Here is a 20,914-nt window from a genome sequence, read left to right as displayed (position 1 = left end):
TTTTAAGATATTTCTATTAAATATTATGGTCAGTATCTCTCATGTAAAAGTGCATTCAAATTCATAATGTAAATAATCCCAAGAGAAAAATGAGCAAAAGATAAACCCAGAGGTTTCAGGAGGTCATGGAAGTCTTGGGTTAAATCTGCTATTTGACTGTTTTTGAGCTATTCACATGGTTCATCCTACCGATAATATTGGATTTGGTATATATCTGAGGGTAGAGCCCACAGGGTCTGCTGCTTGATCAGCTATGTAGTGTATGTTGGCCAGGTGTCTGAGCTGAGTAATGAACCAGCCCAAAGAGCCACAGCAGGACCATATCATATGAGTCCCCAATGTCATCCCACAGCCTTGGGGACTATCTTCGAGTCACCAATCTATGCAATGAGATTGGGAGGGGGCAGCTCCTGGGACACCTTAAATGAAAGAAGTAATTCCTGATTTTCCTGTGTAGGGAGTGCAAGAAGGTTCTAGGCCCCAGGACTGGCGGGTGTGTAAGCAAACCCAATGTGCTGTGGGAAGCAGGAGGAATAGGCCTGAGGCATCCCTGGGGCTTTTATTTTACAACACCAGGACAAAAAGGGCATTCCCAAATGGCCCCAAGAGGACAACCAATGGCTGGCCCTATCTGAACAGCAGAGTCAGATGTTTTTCAAAGAAATTAAGTTACTGAGTAACTGATGCTGATTCTATATTAATATTGTGACTTAAATCCCTTATCTTTGGAGTCTATTTCCTTATCTCTAAAATTAGAACACCAATAATAAAGTCTATAGCAGTCATCTTAACTAATGTCTAAAAATATCAAATGACATATTCAACAACTTATGACAGACTATTTGAAAGACCTGAAATATGTGCATCTGTGTCATACCTTTTTCATACATGTTGCTTTCTGTGTATTTCCCCTCCATTCTTTTTTGCAGTAGTCCATGATATCCATTTCAGGAGCTACACTTAATCTTGGTTCTGTTAAAGAATTAAAAAAAAAAAGCAAATAATAAATCAAAGCATAATCAGAATACTGCTTTAGTTGGGGGTTACCCTTCCCTCTTCATTTTCTTTCTTCATGCCAAAAAATCCAGAATTCAACCACTGCCGATCCCCTGGTCCAGACCACCATTACCTCACCCCTAAATAACCACGATGGTCTCCCAATGGGTGTCCCTTGTCACCACACTCTCCAGACCATTCGCCACATGGTAGCTAGCCAGGATGACACATCTGAACATGAGTCAGATTATCGATCACTCCTGGGCTCACAGAGCTCCAGAGGCTCCTGCCTCATGGCCTTATTCCTCATACAGTGCCCCCTCTGCCTCTCTGGTCTCTGCTCCCACCGTTCCCCACACTGACTGGGCTACAGCCTCCCAGTACTCTCCAGCATACCTGGCTTGCTCTTCCCCACACCTGCAGTACTGCTCCCTCCCTCCCTCCATGCAGGCCTCTGCTCCAGGGTCAGCAGGCCCCTTGTGTTATAATATCACACACACTTTTGCTCTCTATTCCTTTTATACTATTTGGTTTTTCTTCTTAGCACTCATCAATACCTGAAATATTTTTCTGTGCCACTCGCCACCCTCCTGCACACATACACACCCATACAAAAATACAGTAATACACAAGCTCCTTGAGGGCAGGGACTTTGTTTTGTTTCTCAGCTGTGTTATGTCCTCAGCATCTGGAGCTGCACTGACACACAAGTGCTCATGAATACTTTTCTAATCAAATTAAAGATATGACAGTTTGAACTATGAGAAAACACTTCTAAAAGTAAGTAATCAGTTTTTATAACCATTTTACAAAGAAATAACACCTACTATAACAAAAATTACATTTAATTATCTTGATGTATTTATGTCCTACCCTGATCCCAAAAAGCTGTAAGTAGTCGATAATAAACCAGAAACTAACAGAACTCTCCATGTCTGTTAATCCATGGACCTCACCTGACTCTAACAACACATCCCCCAAAATTAAAAATACAACTCACCATCAGACAAATGTTATAGTTTAAAAAAAAAAAAAAGGGGGCCTTTAGATTTTCCTAGTTCAATGTATACGGTTTGGGATTTTTGTGGTACATGCATATACATGCACATGTGCATATAAGCATGTGTGTTTTAGGAAGAAAAGGAGGTAAATTCTTTGGCGCATCTCGACTTCCTTTTTAAATTATTGAAGGTGTAGCTGCTAGCAATGATTTTAGAATATAAATACGGAAGTACCTTACAACATATTTACTCCTGAGCAAATTGTACATGAAATAAATATGTTTTATTCAACTAACCAAACACTGAGCTAGGAACTGGGAATACAAGGTGATGAAGACAGGAGTCTATCCTCAAGGGCCTTATGGATTACTGAAGAAAAGACAACAAGCACTTATAAACCAGGGTGTGATGGGTACTAGGATGATTAAGAACACAAAATCCTCCTTGCAGGTTAGGTAAATTTTTTAAAAAAATTTTTTTAGGTAAACTCTTAAGGACTGCCAATTTTTTTAAATCTCATTGTGAATCTTTTCATAAAGAAAAGTAACCTTTTACATAAAAGGGAAAATAATACATATACAGATAACATAGACATATTTATTTGTGGCATACATCGGGATTACTTAAAAGTGAAGTAGGCTCCTGAGGTATAATATATAGAGACAACGAAGACCAATGCTGCACAGCCAATCCTTAAAGAACCTTCTTTTTTTTTTTAATTCAAGAAATACTTTTTGCATGTCTACTTGGTGGATGGATGCATTCTCATGTATCTGTCTTTCCATTCACCTGCCCAAAAGGGAAGAAATGCAAACATCCAGAGTCAGGACACTTACTGGTCCACATTTTTCCTCCAGTTAGGGTTATGAGGCTGAACAGAAAGCACATGTCCAGCTCAGAAAGGGCCTCCTGGAAAGGAAATCTACATTCCTGCTCTCCTTCCTGCAGTACTCACTCCTGTGCACATCAAGATAAGACCTGGCCACCTGAACAGGGTGAGGCAAGCCCAGCACCTCAGGACTGAGGAGAGGAGGCACAAGGCCTCACACAGGCCAAGAGACCAAGCCACAGGCCATAGTCAAGTGCTGAATCAGAGGCCTACATGGGGCTGTGAGGGTTGGGAAAATAGGTACCAGCACAGCTGGCAGCATCAAATACTTGAATTCCCATTCTGTTGTGGTCCTCTGTAAGGAGGACTCCAATGGCTACTACATGCCAGGTACCAGGCTAGGAGCTGGAGATGAAAGACAAGGCTGTACCTGACCTCAAGCAGTTTATGGAGTTAAACAGCATCTTTCTTTAGTTGCAAACTAAATAGACTCTGCTGTTTTCAAAAAAGGACATTTTGAATGGCAAGAAAATAAAAAATAGAAAAATAAGGAAGTTGAAAACCAGAGTGGTAAAGCCAGGAGCTGAAATAACCAAGAGGTTTGATCTTTAACCACCACATGGGTGACAAAGACAGGAATCAGACCCCCAGAAGATGGGAAGTTAAAACTGAAACCCCTCTGGAAAGCAGGGACTCTCAAACAGAGGGTAGAGTAAGACAAGAATCTCAATCTTTGTCTGTAATGGGTCAGACAGGAAATAAGTTAAGGCTTTGAGGGCCATAAGGTTTCTGTCACAGCTACTCAACTTTACCACGCATGAAAGCCACCACAGACAATATGTAATCCCAGCACTTTGGGAGGCCGAAGCAGGCGGATCATGAGGTCAGAAGTTAGAAACCAGCCTGACCAACATAGTGAAACCCCATCTCTACTAAAAATACAAAAATTAGCCGGGCGTGATGGCGTGTGCCTGTAATCCCAGCTACTCAGGAGGCTGAGACAGGAGAATCACTTGAACCCAGGAAGGGGAAGTTGCAGTGAGCCGAGATCATGCCATTGCACTCCAGCCTGGGCGACAGAGCAAGACTGTCTCAACAAAAAAAAGAAAGAAAGAAAAAACTTTATTTACAAAACCAGGTGTTAAGTCAGATTTGGCCTCGAAGCCATAATTTGCCGACTCTCAGGTACGGTGGAAAAAATCTTTTCACTAACAGAGAGGATAAGAAAACTTTCTGCTCAGTCTGGGCTCTGCTTCAGGGGAGAGGGTAGTGAACATTATTTCAGAAAGGACACTGAACCCAGAAGGTCTGAGATGCAAGGAGTGTAAGGGGATCCATTTCGCTCTCAGACTAAAGCTAGGAGTTACAAGACCCACTATAAAGCTTGATCGCCTATGTGGGGTACAATGCCAGACAGAAGAGAATCACAACAGAAAGCCTATACGGTGGAGGACTGTCAGCGGGTAACAAACACCAGCTGAATACGCACTTTCTTCTTAGGAATCTGACTGAGGAGGACACTGTACCCTACATGAAATTTTGAGCAACCACAGCAAGAGACTGAGCATTCTCTGAAGTTTCATGGAAGACTGGAACAGTGCAGCCCCAGAACACACCACTACAAAGAGTATCTCCTGCGGCTACCACAATGAAGTGTTCAACAATTCCTTGAGAAAGGCTCAAAAAGTATTATAAAAACCACACTGTGTATCATTTGTTCCTAATCACACATGGCAATGCTTTTGTTCGCCATAAACAGAAGCTGGTTCTCAAAACCAGAACACAGACAAGGGTCTTCTAAGGTTCATGGAAAACGAGTTTTATGAAAAAGCTATGGATGGATTTCAATTTTTTTTGGTACCATAATAAACTCAAACTAACTTTTTATGACATGTATGAACAGGATCTAGTCTAAAGCACTGAAAAAGATAAGACGTCAGTTTGAAAAGAGCCCCTGTTAGAGCAACCTGAGTTCTACTAAAATTAAAGCAAGAAAAAACATCAAATTTATGGTGAGGCATGGGCAAAAGAATGGTGAAATCACTTATGATTTATAAACAGTTTATAAGGACAATGCCCCAAAGAAATCAGCAGCTTACAAATGGATAACTCATTTTCATAAGGGACATAACGATGCTGAGGATGAAACTTGCAGTGTCAGACCATCCACATCAATTCAGGAGGAAAATATTAATCTTGCTTGTGTCCTAATTGAAGGGAACCAACAAGCAACAGCAGAAACAATAGCCAACATCATAGACCTCTCAACTGGTTCAGCTTACATAATTCTCACCAAAAAATTACAGTTGAGCAAACTTTCCACTCCATAGGTGCCAAAACCACTGTTTCCAGATTAGCTGCTGACAGAAGCAAAGCTTTCAAAGGAAATTTTAAACAAGTGGGATCAAGACCCCGAAGCATTTCTTCAAAGAACTGTAATGGGAGATGAAACCTGGCTTCACCAGTACAATCCTGAAGACAAAGCACAACCCAAGCCATGGCCACCAAGAGGTGGAAGGGGTCCAGTCAAAACAAAAGCAGACTGGTCAAGAGCAAAGGTCAGGGCAACAGTTTTTTGGGATGTTGAAGTATTTTGTTTGTTGACTTTCTGAAGGGCCAAAGGACAATTAACATCTGCTTATTCTGAGAGTGTTTTGAGAAAGCAAAAGCTTTAGCAGAAAAATGCCAGAGAAAGATTCACCAAGGGTCCTCCATCACAACAATGCTCCTACTCCTTCCTCTCAAACAAGGGCAAGAGTTTTGATGAGAAATCATTAGGCATCCACCTTACAGTCCTGATTTGGCTCCTTCTGACTTCCTTTTGTTTCCTAATCTTAAGAAGCCTTTAAAAAAGGACACACATTTTTCTTCAGCTTGTAATGTAAAAAGACTGCTGTATTCACATCATTAAATTCCCAGGCCTGTTAGTTCTTTAGGGATGAGTTCAACAAATGGCTGGTATCATCATTTAAAAGTGGCTTGAGGCCAGGCACGGTGGCTCACGCCTGTAATCCCAACACTTGGGGAGGCCAAGGCGGGCGGATCACGAGGTCAAGAGATCGAGACTGTCCTGGCCAACATGGTGAAACCTCGTCTCTACTGAAAAAATACAAAAATTAGCTGGGCATGGTGGCGCATGCCTGTAGTCCCAGCTACTCAGGAGGCTGAGGCAGGAGAATTGCTTGAACCCAGGAAGCGGAGGTTGCAGTGAGCGGAGATCACGCCACTGCACTCCAGCCTGGCGACAGAGCAAGACTCTGTCTCAAAAAAAAAAAAAAGTGGCTTGAAACTGATGGAGTTTATGTTGAGAAATAAAGTTTTTATATATATATATATATATATATTTTTTTTTTTTTTTTTTTTTTTGAGACAGGGTCTCGCTGTTACCCAGGGTGGAGTGTAGCAGTTCGATCATGGCTTACTACAGCCTCAAACTCCCAGGCTGAAGTGGTCCTCCCACCACAGCCTCCTGAGTAGCTGGCACCATAAGCATGCACCACCACGCCCGATTAATTTTTGTATTTTTTGTAGAAACAGGGTCTCCTTGTTTGCCCAGGCTGGTCTCAAACTCCTGGACTCAAGCAATCCACCCACCTCTGCCTCCCCAAGTGCTGGGATTATAGGTATGATCTACCACATCCAGCCTTCTATCTTTTAATTCCATTTTTCCATAACCTTTTTTATAGTCTTCTTATACATTAGTCACGTAATGAGAGAGAAAATGCCACTTGTGATTATTCACGGAGTATCCCAAAATCACAGAGTATCCCTATGCGGCTCCTGCATGAGGGCAGTCAGGGAACTAAGGATGTACATCACATGCAACCTTGCCAGCCAAGTCTCCATGGACCAGCGGAGGAGGCCAGGAGTAACACCTCACTCCAGCAGCAATGGGTCCTAGTAGAAGTAAGATCAGGCAAGACAAGAAAAACATAGACATGAAATCACAAAACGATGAGACTGTGCCACTGATCCCATCACTGTCTTTCTTATTACTTAATCACATTCATATGGTCATCTGCATACAAAAATGCGCACAGCCAGTTTCTCAGTGAAGTCTTTCCATTTGAAATGAAATGCACTTCAAATCTGAACTCTCCCTCTAAGAATATAAGGAAATCAAGAACAGAGAGAGGATGGTGTCAAGAGATTAAACAAAATAATCCTCATAGGTGCGAAAAATGATATGAATGTAAAGAATGCAGAGGGAATGCTTGCATTAAAATTTAAAAACCTCAGGCAACAACAGTCTCTAAATATACCTCACCAAAACAAATAATCAATATTGATAAGACCATATACATAAGAATATTTCCTAAGAAGTACACATTAATATTTTATGAAAATGGATATACTGATTTAACTGCATTTTCTGCTATAAATAAAAACTCTATAAATAAAACAATTCCAAACATACCTGATGCCCCTCTTTCATGTATAAGCAATTCTTTCTCCTTTTCTATTTCATCTGCAGCACGGTACATGTCCTCCTCACTGAAATCACACCAAAGCAGACATTTTCAAACACTTGTTGCACTGACATTTTCCGTCCTATTACACAGCTGCTTACAAAATGCATAATACACTAAGGATTTAGTGTATTATGACTAACTTTTTTCACTTTACATGATGATAATCTGATAAAATATGGGTCTTATGTGTTAAGGATAAAGATGCATATGTTTCTATCACACCACTTTCTTCTACTTCAGAATTTCTTACTTTAAATAAGACAAGTTACACCACTTCATTTGCTACATGGTTCTGAGGTCATTTTATTTGTAATGCCTATTAATGCTTTAACTATGTATCTAGACTTCATAGCATGCATCTTATTAGTGAAGCTCCTGAACTGATTCTGTCAAGTTCCAGGAACGGAGATAGTGCTGGTAAAAGTATTTATATAGGAATGCAGGCTCATTGCCGACCTTTGTAACATGTCACAAGCAAACCCAACAATATCTACCTTAAAAACAAGAAGAGACTACCAATTACAAATTGCCAAAGCTGAAAAACCTCCTCAAACTCCTCCTGCTTCCTGACCCCACATTCAACCAGCCGCTCATGCAGCTGTGGCATATATTCCCACTGTCCCACCACTACTGACTTCTTACTCAGAGTTTCCTTAAGAGTCTCTAGTGCTTTAGTTAACTAACAAGAGCCCACTAAGTACTACAAAGGGAAAAAAATCCACTAGATGCTAGACAATGATGAAGAATGGGACTTCTGGTTTGAAGATGCCTCCTTTTTCCCTCAAGATTCATCCCAAAATGACAATAAAGGGAAATAGAAACACCAACTCTCTCTTTCATGAAACCAGAAGACAGGTGAAAGTCTGAAGAGGTGGAAAGCAGATGAAGTGATAAATGACACAGGACAGGGAAGCCAAGGCTGGAGGATGGGCATCAGTGGAAGGCAAGCCAGAAAACCTGGCAGAACTCCAGAAAGGCTCAGGAATTGGAGGGACCAAGTCTTTCAGGGAGCATGAGTAACGCACTGAGCAGAAAACAAGGAGAACTGCTGATGTTCACATAAGCAATGATCAGACCCCCGATTCCCCATACTTCTGCCTCATGAGAGCATACCCAATCCTCACACAAGGCTGCAGACTCAATGAAACACAGGAAGGAGGAGGTGCCAGGCTAAAAACAAAAAAAGAAATTCAGTGAATGACTGAGATACCCCTACCCGCAATTCCCTCATCACCCTAGCTCCTGGTACATGGCCTAGTATAGCTGGGGGAAAGAGGAAGGGGTCAGAGGGCAAGAGACAGATGAAGAAGAGGTACTGTGAGGGGCAGACAGTGGAAGGGAGTCTCACATGTCCCCATTAAAACCTTTCAGTGGTTCCCAAACACTCAGAAAACTAACATCAAAATTACGACCTTACCCACCACTCTAGCCTTTTTCCCATAATTTCCCTATGCACCACTCACACTTCAGTCCAAACACCCAACCAACACTATCGTGCACCCGTATATCTGTGATTTGCTCAGATGTTCCCTCTTCCTGAATGGCCCACAATTCCTGACCTGCCCTCTGCCTAACATGTCACAATGCACGTCATTTGGGTAAGCCCCCTGCAGAGTGCAATGGTTAGAATGGGGACCCAGGAATTAGACTGCCAGGGTTTATTTAACTAGTCCTCATTCCAGCCCTTATTAGCTGTATGACTAGAGTAAATACACCTCTCGGCATCTAGATTTAACCACCTGTCAAAATGGCAGTAGCCCTTTACTCACCTCAAAGGGCTACTGTAAGAAACAGATACATGGAAAATAATTAGCACTCAAAATTAAGTTAGCTATTCTTACTACTTCTCATTTTATGCCCACTGGTGCAAAGTATTAATGAACAACCTGACCAATGATCATTTTTTATTTGTTTCTCTCTAAATATGTAACTGTGTGTATTTTAAAAGTGTGGGGATGAGGGAACAAGTATCAGGAAAAGGTACTTTCCATGTGCTCTTGCTTCCAGTGAGATTTCAAGTAAAAAGTGTGATGTCACCCTTGGAGTCCATGCCAGAGTTAAAAACAAACAGAAACCTGATTCATGGGGACCATACATCAAAGGCCTAAAATAAAAAGTGACCAAATATGTTCATTCTCCTCTTAATAATTTAACAACATCTTTCAGTCTCCTTCCTGGCTTTATAAGAGACAAATTCTAATCCTGTACAACAGTCATTTAAGCAAATTACTTTCATGGTATCATTATCGGAAGCATACCTTTGGGCAAGCCACTTGCCCAACCTTGGCCTCAGTTGTCTCATCTTCAAAATGAGAAGACAGGAAGAGGCCATATAAGTTACATGGTTCCTCTTCCAGTTCTTTAGTCTAAGTCTATGAATATATTTGTCATGAAAATTGTACTTGGAGCAAAAGTGGCTATACTGCATGCACATTTGGCTCCACTTTTGTTTTCTTCCTTTTTAATCTACAAAATAACCAAAATCCAAAACCACAAAATAACCAAAATCCAAAACCAATGCCCGGAGGAAGTTCTCTAAACAAGTGACTCTCCGTCCTACAAATATAAATTCCTACGAAGGCCAACAGGAAAGGAAAGAAAGAAACAACAGAACTAAATGCAAAGGGAAGCTGAATAGGAAATTGCTGGAAATAAAAAGCAGTGATTTAGGATATATGAAGAAAGCACAGCAGAAACAGAAGAATAAGAGAACCAGAGTATATTCAAATTGCTTTAACCACAACTGGATTTCACTCAGATCCTGTGCATGAACATTTGCTAACTTCATGGCTACCAAGGACATACAGAAAATGTAGTATCACCTTTACTAAAGGCCACCATTAAAATAAAAATAATACTGCTTGAAGCCAGGAGTTCAATATCAGCCTGGGCAACAAAGCAAGACTCTCCCTCTACAAAAACAAAAAAAAAAACCATTGGGTGTGCTGGCACTCACCTGTAATCCCCCCTACAGAGGAGACTGAGGAGAGAAGATCACTTAAGCCTAGGAGTTGGAGGCTGCAGTGAGCTATGATCACACCACTGCACTCCAGCCCAGGTGACAGAGACCCTGTCACTGAAAAAAAAAATTAATTAGTTAATTAATTAAATTTAAAAAAATAATCCGGAAGAATACGTTTTAGGTTTGAGCAATGAACCTCAATCAATATATTCAGGAAGGAGGACATTTCGCAGCCAGAATGAAATAGTTACCCATCTAATATAAAGATAAGCAAAAAGAAAGAAAGGAAGAAACAGAGTAAAAAAATAAAAATGTTATTTTAAAAATGCTTCCACTCTTTCCTTTTTATTGCTGAACAAAATTTCATCAAATAGAAAAAAAAACGCTTCACTTAATAAACTTTTGCTTTAATTAAGTATTAAAATAATAAAGCTGAAAATAATGACAAAATGAAATTATACTAAAACCTGGGAATCTGAAACAGGTAGAGAGTTTAGGTTTAAGTTTTTGTTATGGGATAGGAAGATAATAAAACAATGAGAGGAACAGGGATTTGGTAACCTTCTGTGTGTCAAGTTGGGGGTGGCAGTGGGGAGGTAGCCACTCTGACACAGAAGAAACCACTGAAGCTCAATGACTCAGATGATCACCAGAGCAAAAAGTTCTATGTTAAAGAAAAGTTAAGCCAAAGTCTGAATGACTTGATTTCCTGGCAGTCACACTCAATTCCACAGTTAAAATTTGTTAAAGGATACAAATAAAGGATAAAATTACAGTTGGATAGAAGGAGTAAGTTCTAGTGTTCTATACCATTGCAGGATGACTATAGTTAATAATCTACTATATAGATTCAAACAGCTAAGAGAAAGATACTAAACGTTCCCAAAAACAAAGAAATGATAAACGTTTGAGATGATGGACATGCTAATTACCCTGATCTGATCACTATAGTTATGTGTATCAAAACATCATTATGTGCCCCATAAATACATATAATTTAAAAATAATTCAATCAAAAAATTATGTATATGTTTTTTGAGACAGGATCTCACTCTGTTGCCCAGACTAGAATGCAGCCATACAACCACAGCTCACTGCAACCTCGACCTCCTAGGCTCAAGCAGTCCTCCCACCTCAGCCTCAAGTAGCTGGGACCACAGGTATGCACCACTGCATCCAGCTAATTTTTTAAATTTTGTATAAATTCAGGGTCTCACTATGTTGCTTAGGATGGTCTTAGAGTCCTGGGCTCAAGAGATCCTCCCGCCTTGGTCTCCCAAAGAGCTGGGATTATAGGTATGAGCCATCACGCCCAGCCTAAATTTTAAAACCAAATGCTAACAATTCCTAATTAGAAAATTCTTAGTTTTGCACCATGGCATTATTTTAAACTGTATATGTATATTTTCAAGTTCCTATTAAACAATATTTACCTATTTTCTTTTTGTGTGTGTGGCAGAGTTCTGCTGTTGTCACCCAGGCTGGAGTGCAATGGCGCACTGTCGGCTCACTGTAACCTCAGCCTCCCAGGTTCAAGCGATTCTCCTGCCTCAGCCTCCCAAGTAACTGGGATTACAAGTGTGTACCACCATGTCTAGCTAATTTTTATATTTTTAGTAGAGACTGGTTTTCATCACATTGGCCAGGCTGGTCTCAAACTCCTAATCTCAGGTGATCCGCCCGCCTTGGCCTCCCAAAGTGCTGGGATTACAGGCATGAGCCACCATCCTTGGCCTATTTACCTGTTTTGTCTTAACCTATAGATAAAATATTTTATTTTTAATATTAAGGCAATTTATCCAACTGAGTAAGCTATATGTTGCATACTAAATTGTAACTGGAACCACTTGCTCTGTTCAAACATCTGTATACCAACCAATTTTTGAAAACTTATTTTAAACATGCTTACTATACAGACACAAAATTATACTATTCCCAAGAACAAAAGCCACGAGTTTAAAAAAGAGCTCAGTAAAGCAGAAGACATTTCTCTGAAGTCAATTTTTCAATTTCTGATTCAAGTAAACATGTAATAGGAAAAAAAAATTCTAATATATACGCAAAGCTAACACGACAGAATTTTAATCACTTGCTATTATGAACCTTTTAAAAATTGTTCCCCTTGGTTGTCTAAAATAATTAAGTATGGCTTTTTTAATTCAGCTCTCTGGACTTGAATTCTGCAGTTCATACTTAACTTAGCCTGTCCTATGAAACTAATGGCAACACTAAGGCAGTGTTGGTGAGACAGTGTCAACCAATGTGACACTAACACACCTTCCCACACGAGCACAGGAAAAGCAAAGACCACTCAACCCAGCCGTTCTCCACCACTTGTGGTTCAGAGATGGGTGAACAACTCATCAAATACAGGAAAGTACCGGCACCCAGGCCAAAATTCCAACCTCTTCTGCAAGTAGATTTTCCATGACTGGCTCATGCTACTCCATGTGACTTCCAGAGGTAACCGGAGTCAATGAGCCACTCTCAACAAGGTTTGATTCTTAGCGACATCCCAGCTCTGGACCCCAAAGCAGGCTCTTCATCAGGTTGGGAGAAAGTGGACTTTATCCCTACTCCAAACTGTAGCAGCATCTAGGGGTGGGGTGGGGCAGAAAATACATCCACAAGAACAACAATGTGCCACTTTTTTTGTTCACAGCCCCTTTGAGAATTCAGATTTCACCAGAACCTAAGCCCAGAAACATACATAAAACTGCCTTCCATTTCAGAGGGGTTCACCAACAGTACGCCTCCACAAATTCAAATCCTGTCTCACGCTCAGAGAATGGCCATGGAGTAGTCTCTTCTCAATTCCCTAAGAAATTCTGGCCTAGCCACCAACCATGTCCCAGGACCAGATACAGCAGGAGTCACACGTTGGGGGTGGAGTAAGCAGGGGATACAGCATAGGAGATCAGCAGAGGGAGCTTAAAGAAAGTCAACTAATCTAGTCTGTTGTAAGATTTCCTCAAATGTGACCCTAAGTTATGTTTTGAGCCATCCTTAGGGCTTGTCCAGGAGATGTGAGCCAACCACATCTCTCAAATGCTCTGATTAGCGGATGGGAAAAAGGAAGAAAGGAAGGGAGGGAGGAAGATAGAAAAGGAGGGAGGAAAAGAAAAACTGCAATTACAAAGTAGCTTATCACTGGGTGCTGTGGCTGACACACCTATAATCCTAGCACTTCGGGAGGCTGAGGCAAGAGGATTGCTTGAGCCCAAGATTTCGAGACTAGGTTGAGCAACAAAGTAAGACTCTGTCTCCACAAAAAGTAAAAAAAAAAAAAAAAAAAAAAAAAAGCTGGGTATGGTGGCATGCACCTCTTGCCCCAGCTACTTAGGAGGCTAAGGTGGGAGGATCCCTTGAGCCCAAAAGGTTAAGGCTATAGTGAGCCATGATTGTGCCACTGCACTCCAGACTGGGCAACAGAGAGAGACCCCGTCTCAAACAAACAAACAAACAAAAACAAAGTAGCTTATCCATGTGGTTTATATGTTTCTCTTCCTTCACTTCTCTCCCTTGTGAAATGTGATGAGCTTAGTGGAAAGGAATCAGAGTAACCTACTGTGCTGCCTACGAAATAAGCCATCTCTTTCTCTACCCATCACCACAGCCTTCAGAATCACATCCCAAATGTCTAATTCAGCTGCAGAAGTTGGGCTATGATTTGTATTTGTAATTACTGTCCACTGAATGTATTAAATATGACTCTGTAGGATATCTCAAAACTTCTACAGTCTTACGGTGTTCACACTTCTAAGTGCAAACATTTTAAATGATTCCTCTGCACAGCAAACCCAACTATCTGGGTGGAAAGAAAGGCCTTGGCTCCAATGACAAAAAAAAAAAAAAAACAGACTAAAAATGGACATTACACTATTTAAATTGATACTCAACTAATAAGCTGTAAATATCATCATGCAAGAATAGACATAAATACCTTATAATGCAAACTTTATGTTTATATGATACCCATAGTACAGTTTGTCTAGCCCATGAAGATACCATAGAGAAATAGCCCACTACCCAGATACTGCCAAATCAGAAAGATGGGAAAAGGCTAAAAAGTCTAAAATTTAAGACATGATGTGCAAAAGGTAACATCTTAAACTCACCTCTCTTATTCTGCCCCATCTTATGAGAGGTAAAAGAGAATAAGATAAACACAAAAAAAATGAGAAAACAAAATTAAGCTGCTTAAAAAAAACCACACACACAAACTAGAACATCTATTGGTAGGCAAACTTGGGAAGCAAACCAAGGGAAAAAAAAAAAAAAAGTGAAGCTGGCTGTCCCTATAAACCATGTATCTCTGCCTGGTTTTGCTGAGGAAGCCCAGAAGAGATAGGGGAGGTTCCCACCGATGCATCAGGGTCTCTCTAGCCAAGCTACACTTAACAAATCTGTATATATGTAAAATGACAAACCTAGGCTAGCTTTTTTGCATTCCTTTCAGCTCTAAGTCTATATAATTCCACTAGCAGCAGACGGACTTTTCAAGAAAGAGCACTTCTTCCTACCATTGTCTGTTTTCATAGGTGTTCAGACTGAGAATCACATCCACCAGAAAACTTGCCAAATAACTACATATACTTTGGAGAACACGGTCTGGTTTCAAAGTTTCTGCCCTGCTCAGGGGGCATGAAACAGCTGGGGTTGAGGTGCAACATAGGACAGGGCATCAAATTAAGTGCACATGATTCTAACCACCAGGGTAGGAGGAAGGCAAAGCAGCAATTAGGAACCAGCATGGGGACCCATGAAGCAGGAGTTGGGGACAAGAGACCCCCTATTTAACCTTCCGCAGAGTCTGAGGTAAGTCTCTGATATGATTTGGGTACTTCTCCCTACCTCCTACTCCGCCAATCTCATGCTGAAATGTAATCCCCAGGGTTGGAGGGGAGCCTAGTGGGAGGTGATTGGATCGTGGGGGTAGATCCCTCATAAATGGCTTAGCGCCATGCCCTTGGTGATGAGTGTGTTCTGAGTTCATGCAAGATTTGGTTGCTTAAAAGTCTGTGGCACCTCACCCCCACCTCACTCACTCTCTCACCATGTGATCACCTGGTCCTGGTTGGCTTTCTCCCATGAATAAAAGCTCTCTGAGGCCTCACCGGAAGCCAAGCAGACACAGGCACCAAGCTTCCTGTACAGCCTGCAGAACCATGAGCCAATTAAATCTCTTTCCTTTATAAATTACCCAGCCTCAGGTATTTCTTTATGGCAGTGCAAAAGCAGTGTAATACAAAAAACTGGTACTGAGGGGTCAAGCACTGCTATAAAGATACCTGAAAATGTGGAAACAGTTTTGGAACTGGGTAGTGGGCAGAGGTTGGAAGAGTTTGGAGGGCTCAGAAGAGAGGTAATCAAGGGAAAATTTGCAACGTCTTAGAAACTGGTTAAATGGTTGTGACCAAAATGCTGATAGAAATATGGACAGTGGGCCAGGCACAGTGGCTTACACCTGTAATCCTAGCACTTTGGGAGGCTAAGGCAGGCAGATCACATGAGGTCAGTTCGAAACCAGCCTGGCCAATGTGGTGAAACTCTGTCTCTACTAAAACAAAAACAAAAATTAGCCAAGCATGGTGGTGGATGCCTGTAATCCCAGCTACTCGGGAAGATGTGGCAGGAGAATCACTTGAACCTGGGAGGCAGAGGTTGCAGTAAGCCAAGATTGTGCCACTGCACTCCAGCCTGGGTGACAGAGCGAGACTCCATTTCAATAAAAAATAATAATAATAAAGTAAAATAAATAAAAAGAAATATGAACACTAAAGGCCAGGCTGATGAGGTCTCAGATAGAAATGAGGAAGTTATTGGGAACTGCAGTAAAGGTCACCCGTTATGTCCTATAAAAGAATTTGCCTGCACTGTGTCCAAGTCCCAGGAATTTGTGGAATTAAATAACCTGTCTGTGATTTCACAAGCTCACAGGTGGAAGGAGCTGAGTCTTGGATGAGACTTAGGGCTTTGGACTTGATGTTACAATGAGCGAAGACTTTGAGGAATGGTTGGAAAGAGATTATTATATTTCCTGATGTGAGAAAGACATGAAATTTGGGGGGCCAGGAGCAGAATGATATATTCTGGATATTTGTCCCCTCCAAATCTCACGTTAAAATATAAACCCCAGTATTGTAGGTGGGGGGTGGTGGGAGGTATTTGGATTCCTCATGAATGGCTTAGTGTCATGCCCATGGTGACAGGTGAGTGCTGACTCCAAGTTCACACCAGAGCTGGTTGTTTCAAACTTTGTGGCACCCCTACCTCTCTCTCTTGGTCCTTCTCTCGCCATGTGATTGCCTGGTCCCACTTGGCTTTCTGCCACGAGTTAAAGCTTCCTGAGGCCTCACCAGAAGCCAAGCAGGTACAGACACCAAGCTTCATATAAAGCCTGCAGAACCATGAGCTGATTAAACCCCTTTCCTTTATAAACTACCCAGCCTCAGGTACCTGTTTATAGCAACACAAAAATGGCCTAATACAGATTCTAACCTAGAGAGCAAACTGGCTGCCACAGGACACATCAACTCACAAATGGGTGTGTACAGTGGTTTCAATTAAAAAAAAAAAGTGCCATTATTTAAAAAGCAGCATATTTCATGCAAAACCCCAAATAGCTGGATTCTTTAAACACAGAAGATGCAGCAACTACAGGCTTGAGCTTAGGGGACCCTGCCTCCCAACAGAGAGACAATCTCTCCAGGTCCTGGCCAACTTCACTAACTTACTTCACTTACTGCCTAGTTCTGGGGGCAGGAGTTTGAGACCACCAACTTTATCTTATTTTCCAGTGACCATTAACCCATTAAGTGTGAATAACATCATCCCAAGGGGATTCTCAACACATGAGAATGTCTAAGTACTATGCAAATGTGTTACTATAACACAGTATCTACCTAACAGGCCTCCAAAGGACCCCTTTTTAGGATTTTTTTTTTCCTAAAGTTCTAGCGGTGCTTTTTGCATTTAAACACATCTTAAATTTAAATTTCCAGCCAATTAAAATATCTGCCAAACTGGTTGAGTGCTTTCATTATTTCTTAAATTACAAGGGCATTTATAGGTGCCTAGAACTTGAAAGTGTAGAAAAGTTTCACTCTGAGTTTCTATTCGGCTTCCACGTGTACCCCCGACCCTTGCAGAAACTATGAATTCTTCCCAAACCGTCTTCTTCACAGTACAGTAAGGAATTGATCTAACCAGCACTGACTTTCCTTTTTCAAAGGAAAAGGGGAAAGGGATACTAGTCAGGCCGTTAAAGGGTCAAAGAGAATGGGTCAGACTCGGTCCAAAGTCTGTCCAACAGGTGGGACGTCGCCTCCAAGAACACGTCGCGCGGCTCCGTTCTCCCGCGGCTGCGGCAGGGGCGACCTCACTTCCTCCCTGTGCCAAGCCGGAGGAAAGATCTAGTGGGAGTTAGTAATAAAACACATCGCTTCTCAGGTTTGCTTCCCAAGTTTCTGGAACTTTGTTTAACTTTACAGACATGCAGATATCAAAAATGAGACGGGAGGGGAGGCACTGTGTGATCAGAATTGTGAGGGGCTCTGGGGAAAAAATCTGCACTCGGACACTGGGCAAAACTGTGGCAATTCCTCCTTGTCGCCGACGGCCTCACTCAGAATTGAGGACGCCCAGGGACCCTCCGTGACGACTCCCCACCCCAGTCCGGCTTCCGGAGGGGACCGAGCCCGCCGCCCCCAACCCGCGCCCCGTGCACTCACTGCTCGGCCGGGAACCGCATCTCGGACCACGGCTGTCCGCCGGCTGCCGCCTTCCCGCCCTCCTGCGCCGCGGCCCCAGCCTCCCGCGCCGGTGTCTCGGCACAGCTCGCGCCCGGCCAGGTTCCGGGCTGAGGCATGGTCCCCCGACTCATGCGGCCGCTTGGGGCCAAAGGGGTTCAGCCGGCTCGGAACGATCCGGAGACCCTCCCGTCGGGGCGCCAGGCTGTGGGCGCAGCCTCTCTGCTGCCCGGGCGGCTTCCGAGGGTCCACAAGGCGCTTCCGCGCGCGTCACCGCGGCCCGCCTCACGGCCTCTGACCTGGCGCGTGGAGGTGAGGCCGGAGAGAGGCCCGGACGCGGCTCAGGCGCATGCGCTTGCGCAGGCTGCGCTGCCGGGGCCGAGAGGTGGACCGTGCGTTGAGGCTACTGCGCATGCTCTGTTCCCGGGCGCCGCTGGCTTTCTTCCCTGGTCAGCTGCGTGGGGAGAGGCCGAGGGCTTGAGAGCTCGAAACAACAAAACGAGCGGCGGGGAGCGTCCTGGGTGAGGAGGAGGAAGGCTGGTCTTAGGTGTGAAGGGCGCTGATCCGTTCCGGCGCCTTGCGGTGTCACTCTCGGCTTCCGAGCGTCGCCCTCCGCTGGAGCGGGTTTTCCTCAGCTGTCAAGCGTGGCTACGGCCTGTCCGGGCTGTCCCCTGCCGGGAAGGTCCCGGCGCCCGAGTCCGACGGGCCTGGGCCTCCCCTGTCGGGCCAGGCTGGTCGCTCCGGGGCTAGGAGTTAACGCACCGGGATTGGGGCGGAGACGGTGAACTGGTTCAATTCGACCTGCTTAAGCAAGCGCAGCAGTGTGTGTTCTTGGATCATAGTAATTTCATATAAACATTTTGGAACAAAATGTAAAGGGAAAATATGGACCGTTTTCAAGCATCCAAGAGTGAAAGTGCTTCATCTCCGGGATGGAGTAGAGAAATAGCCTCCAGGGTTGACTTGCAGTCGTTGGCAAGAAGCGTCGCTGAAGCAAAGTGCAGCGCCGGAATAGGGCGGGATGGAACGGCTGGGCAGTTGAGAAACCCGCGAGGAGTCCAGGGCAGAACAAGTAGGGAGCAGGGGATTGTACTGAAAGATGCAACTGGCTGGGCGTGGTGGCTCAGGCCTGTAATCCCAACACTTTGGGAGGCCGGGGTGGGCGGATCACCTGTCAGGAGTTTGAAACCAGCCTGGCCAACATAGCAAAACGTCGTCTCTACTGAAAATACAAAAATTAGCCGGGCGCAGTGGTGGGTGCCTGTAGTCCCAGCTACTTGGGAGGCTGAGGCAGGAGAATGGCTTGAACCCAGGAGGTGGAGGTTGCAGTGAGCCAAGATCGCGCCATTGTACTCCTCCAGCCTGGATGACAGAGTGAGACTCCATCTCAAAAAAAAAAAAAAGATGAAACTGAAAAAGTGGTGCTGGAGACCAGACCATGAAAAAACCGTATTAGGCTAACTATGGAGGTTATGTTTAATCCTCATTGACAGATCTTGAGATCATTTGGAAAAATCACTTTGACAGCAGTTTGGTAAAAGTTTGGAGAAGGGCAAGACTTGGAAGACCAGTTTAGGGAGACTAGTAGTGACCTCCAAGGGAGAAACTGGACGGAAAGAATGTTTCTGTCTTGTGGCAAAGAACTCCGGGGTATTGTTTTCTCCTTTAATTTTACTTGAAAAAGTAATAAATACACATGCTAAAAAATTCAGAGCATGCGAAAGAATATACAAAGACTGTTAAGGTATGGGATTGTAAAGGGTTGAATAGTGTCCCCCAAAATTCATGTCCACCTAGACCCTTACAATACTAACTTATTTGGATAGAGGGGCTTTGCAGGTGTAATTAGTTAAGATGAGGGTCTAGTATAGAATGAGCTGGTATAGAATGAACCCTAAATCCAATGGTTGGTGCCCTTAGAAGAGGACATACAGATAAATGGGCACAGAGGGAAGAAGGCCATGTGGAGAAAGAAGCAGAGATTGGAGTGATGCAACTGGAAGCCAGGAAACACCACAGAATACCAGGAGTCAGCAAAGCAAAGAAAAGGCAAAAAAAGGATTGTTCCAAAGCACCTTCCAAAGAAGCTTGTCCCTGCCAAAAACCTGCTTTCAGACTTCTAGCCTCCAAAACTGCAAGAGAATAAATTTTGTTGTTTTAAGACACTCACTTTCTGGTACTTTTTTGTGACCACCTCAGGAACTCATATAGGGATCAAGATGGAAAGATTATAAATTCTACCAGGGCCAAATTTATTGATGTGAACCAACCAGAGATTCTGAATTCAGTGTTTTATCTCAGAGGCTTAGAAAAAGCTCTAATGCTGTGTTTAATTGCTGAGTGTGTCTTTTCCAATTATGCATGTCAAACTGGGAAAATGAACACAGGACAGGTTTGGGGACCCACTGGGCCCACCATGAGAACAATCTGAATGAAAACTCCATTAATCATTTAACCTCCATCCACGCAGAAGAGCCTATGCTAAATGAAGTTGAAGTGCCAGAACTGCCTAGGTATCTGTAGAGAAAGGTATCCACAGGCTTGGGGAGACTGGAATGTTAGAGTAGATTTATCATTTAAGACCTGCTTACCCACCCCAGGAGGATCCAGAGGACATACTTTTCACCATTACTCTAAGAAATAAATTTGTGAGGGGAACCCTAGCATCCTTGAAGAGATCTGCGGCTGCTCTTAAGTCACATATATCTTACAGTGGAAACTGCTGCCATCAAACTGGGATTCCTAAGTGCCACTGTGGGGTGGCACTTAATTGCCAAAAAGTAGGTGGACATGATTACTATAATTGCCAGCAAAGCTAAAACAATATTACTTACAGAGACCTGTGCTGTTGGCCAGTTAATCGTTGTATCCCTAGAAAATAGTCAATCATCTATCACTTTCTT

General features: G+C 43.0%; 1 protein-coding gene across 2 annotated transcripts in view; it reads right to left on the bottom strand.

Annotated features, from left to right (window-relative positions):
• The window catches only part of OTULIN (OTU deubiquitinase with linear linkage specificity), a 37,985-nt gene extending 19,840 nt beyond the window's left edge, over positions 1-18,145 (bottom strand). Inside the window, exons 1-3 of one of the 2 annotated variants that reach the window (XM_012475296.2) lie at positions 17,994-18,145; positions 7,244-7,320; positions 878-972 (exon numbers count right to left, since the gene is read on the bottom strand). In XM_012475296.2, the coding sequence (XP_012330719.2) occupies positions 878-972; positions 7,244-7,320; positions 17,994-18,145 (324 nt within the window). Of the gene's footprint in view, positions 1-877; positions 973-7,243; positions 7,321-10,254; positions 10,367-17,993 lie in introns of those variants that run through there. The other variant, XM_064375879.1, reaches the window with a different exon arrangement.
• Between the last annotated feature and the right edge of the window lie 2,769 nt (positions 18,146-20,914).

This window comes from Aotus nancymaae, unplaced genomic scaffold (genome assembly GCF_030222135.1).
Source record: "Aotus nancymaae isolate 86718 unplaced genomic scaffold, 86718_ANA_hifiasm-v0.15.2.pri h1tg000014l, whole genome shotgun sequence".
NCBI classification, from domain to species: Eukaryota; Metazoa; Chordata; class Mammalia; order Primates; family Aotidae; genus Aotus; species Aotus nancymaae.
This window is presented reverse-complemented; position numbering and strand designations above follow the sequence as displayed.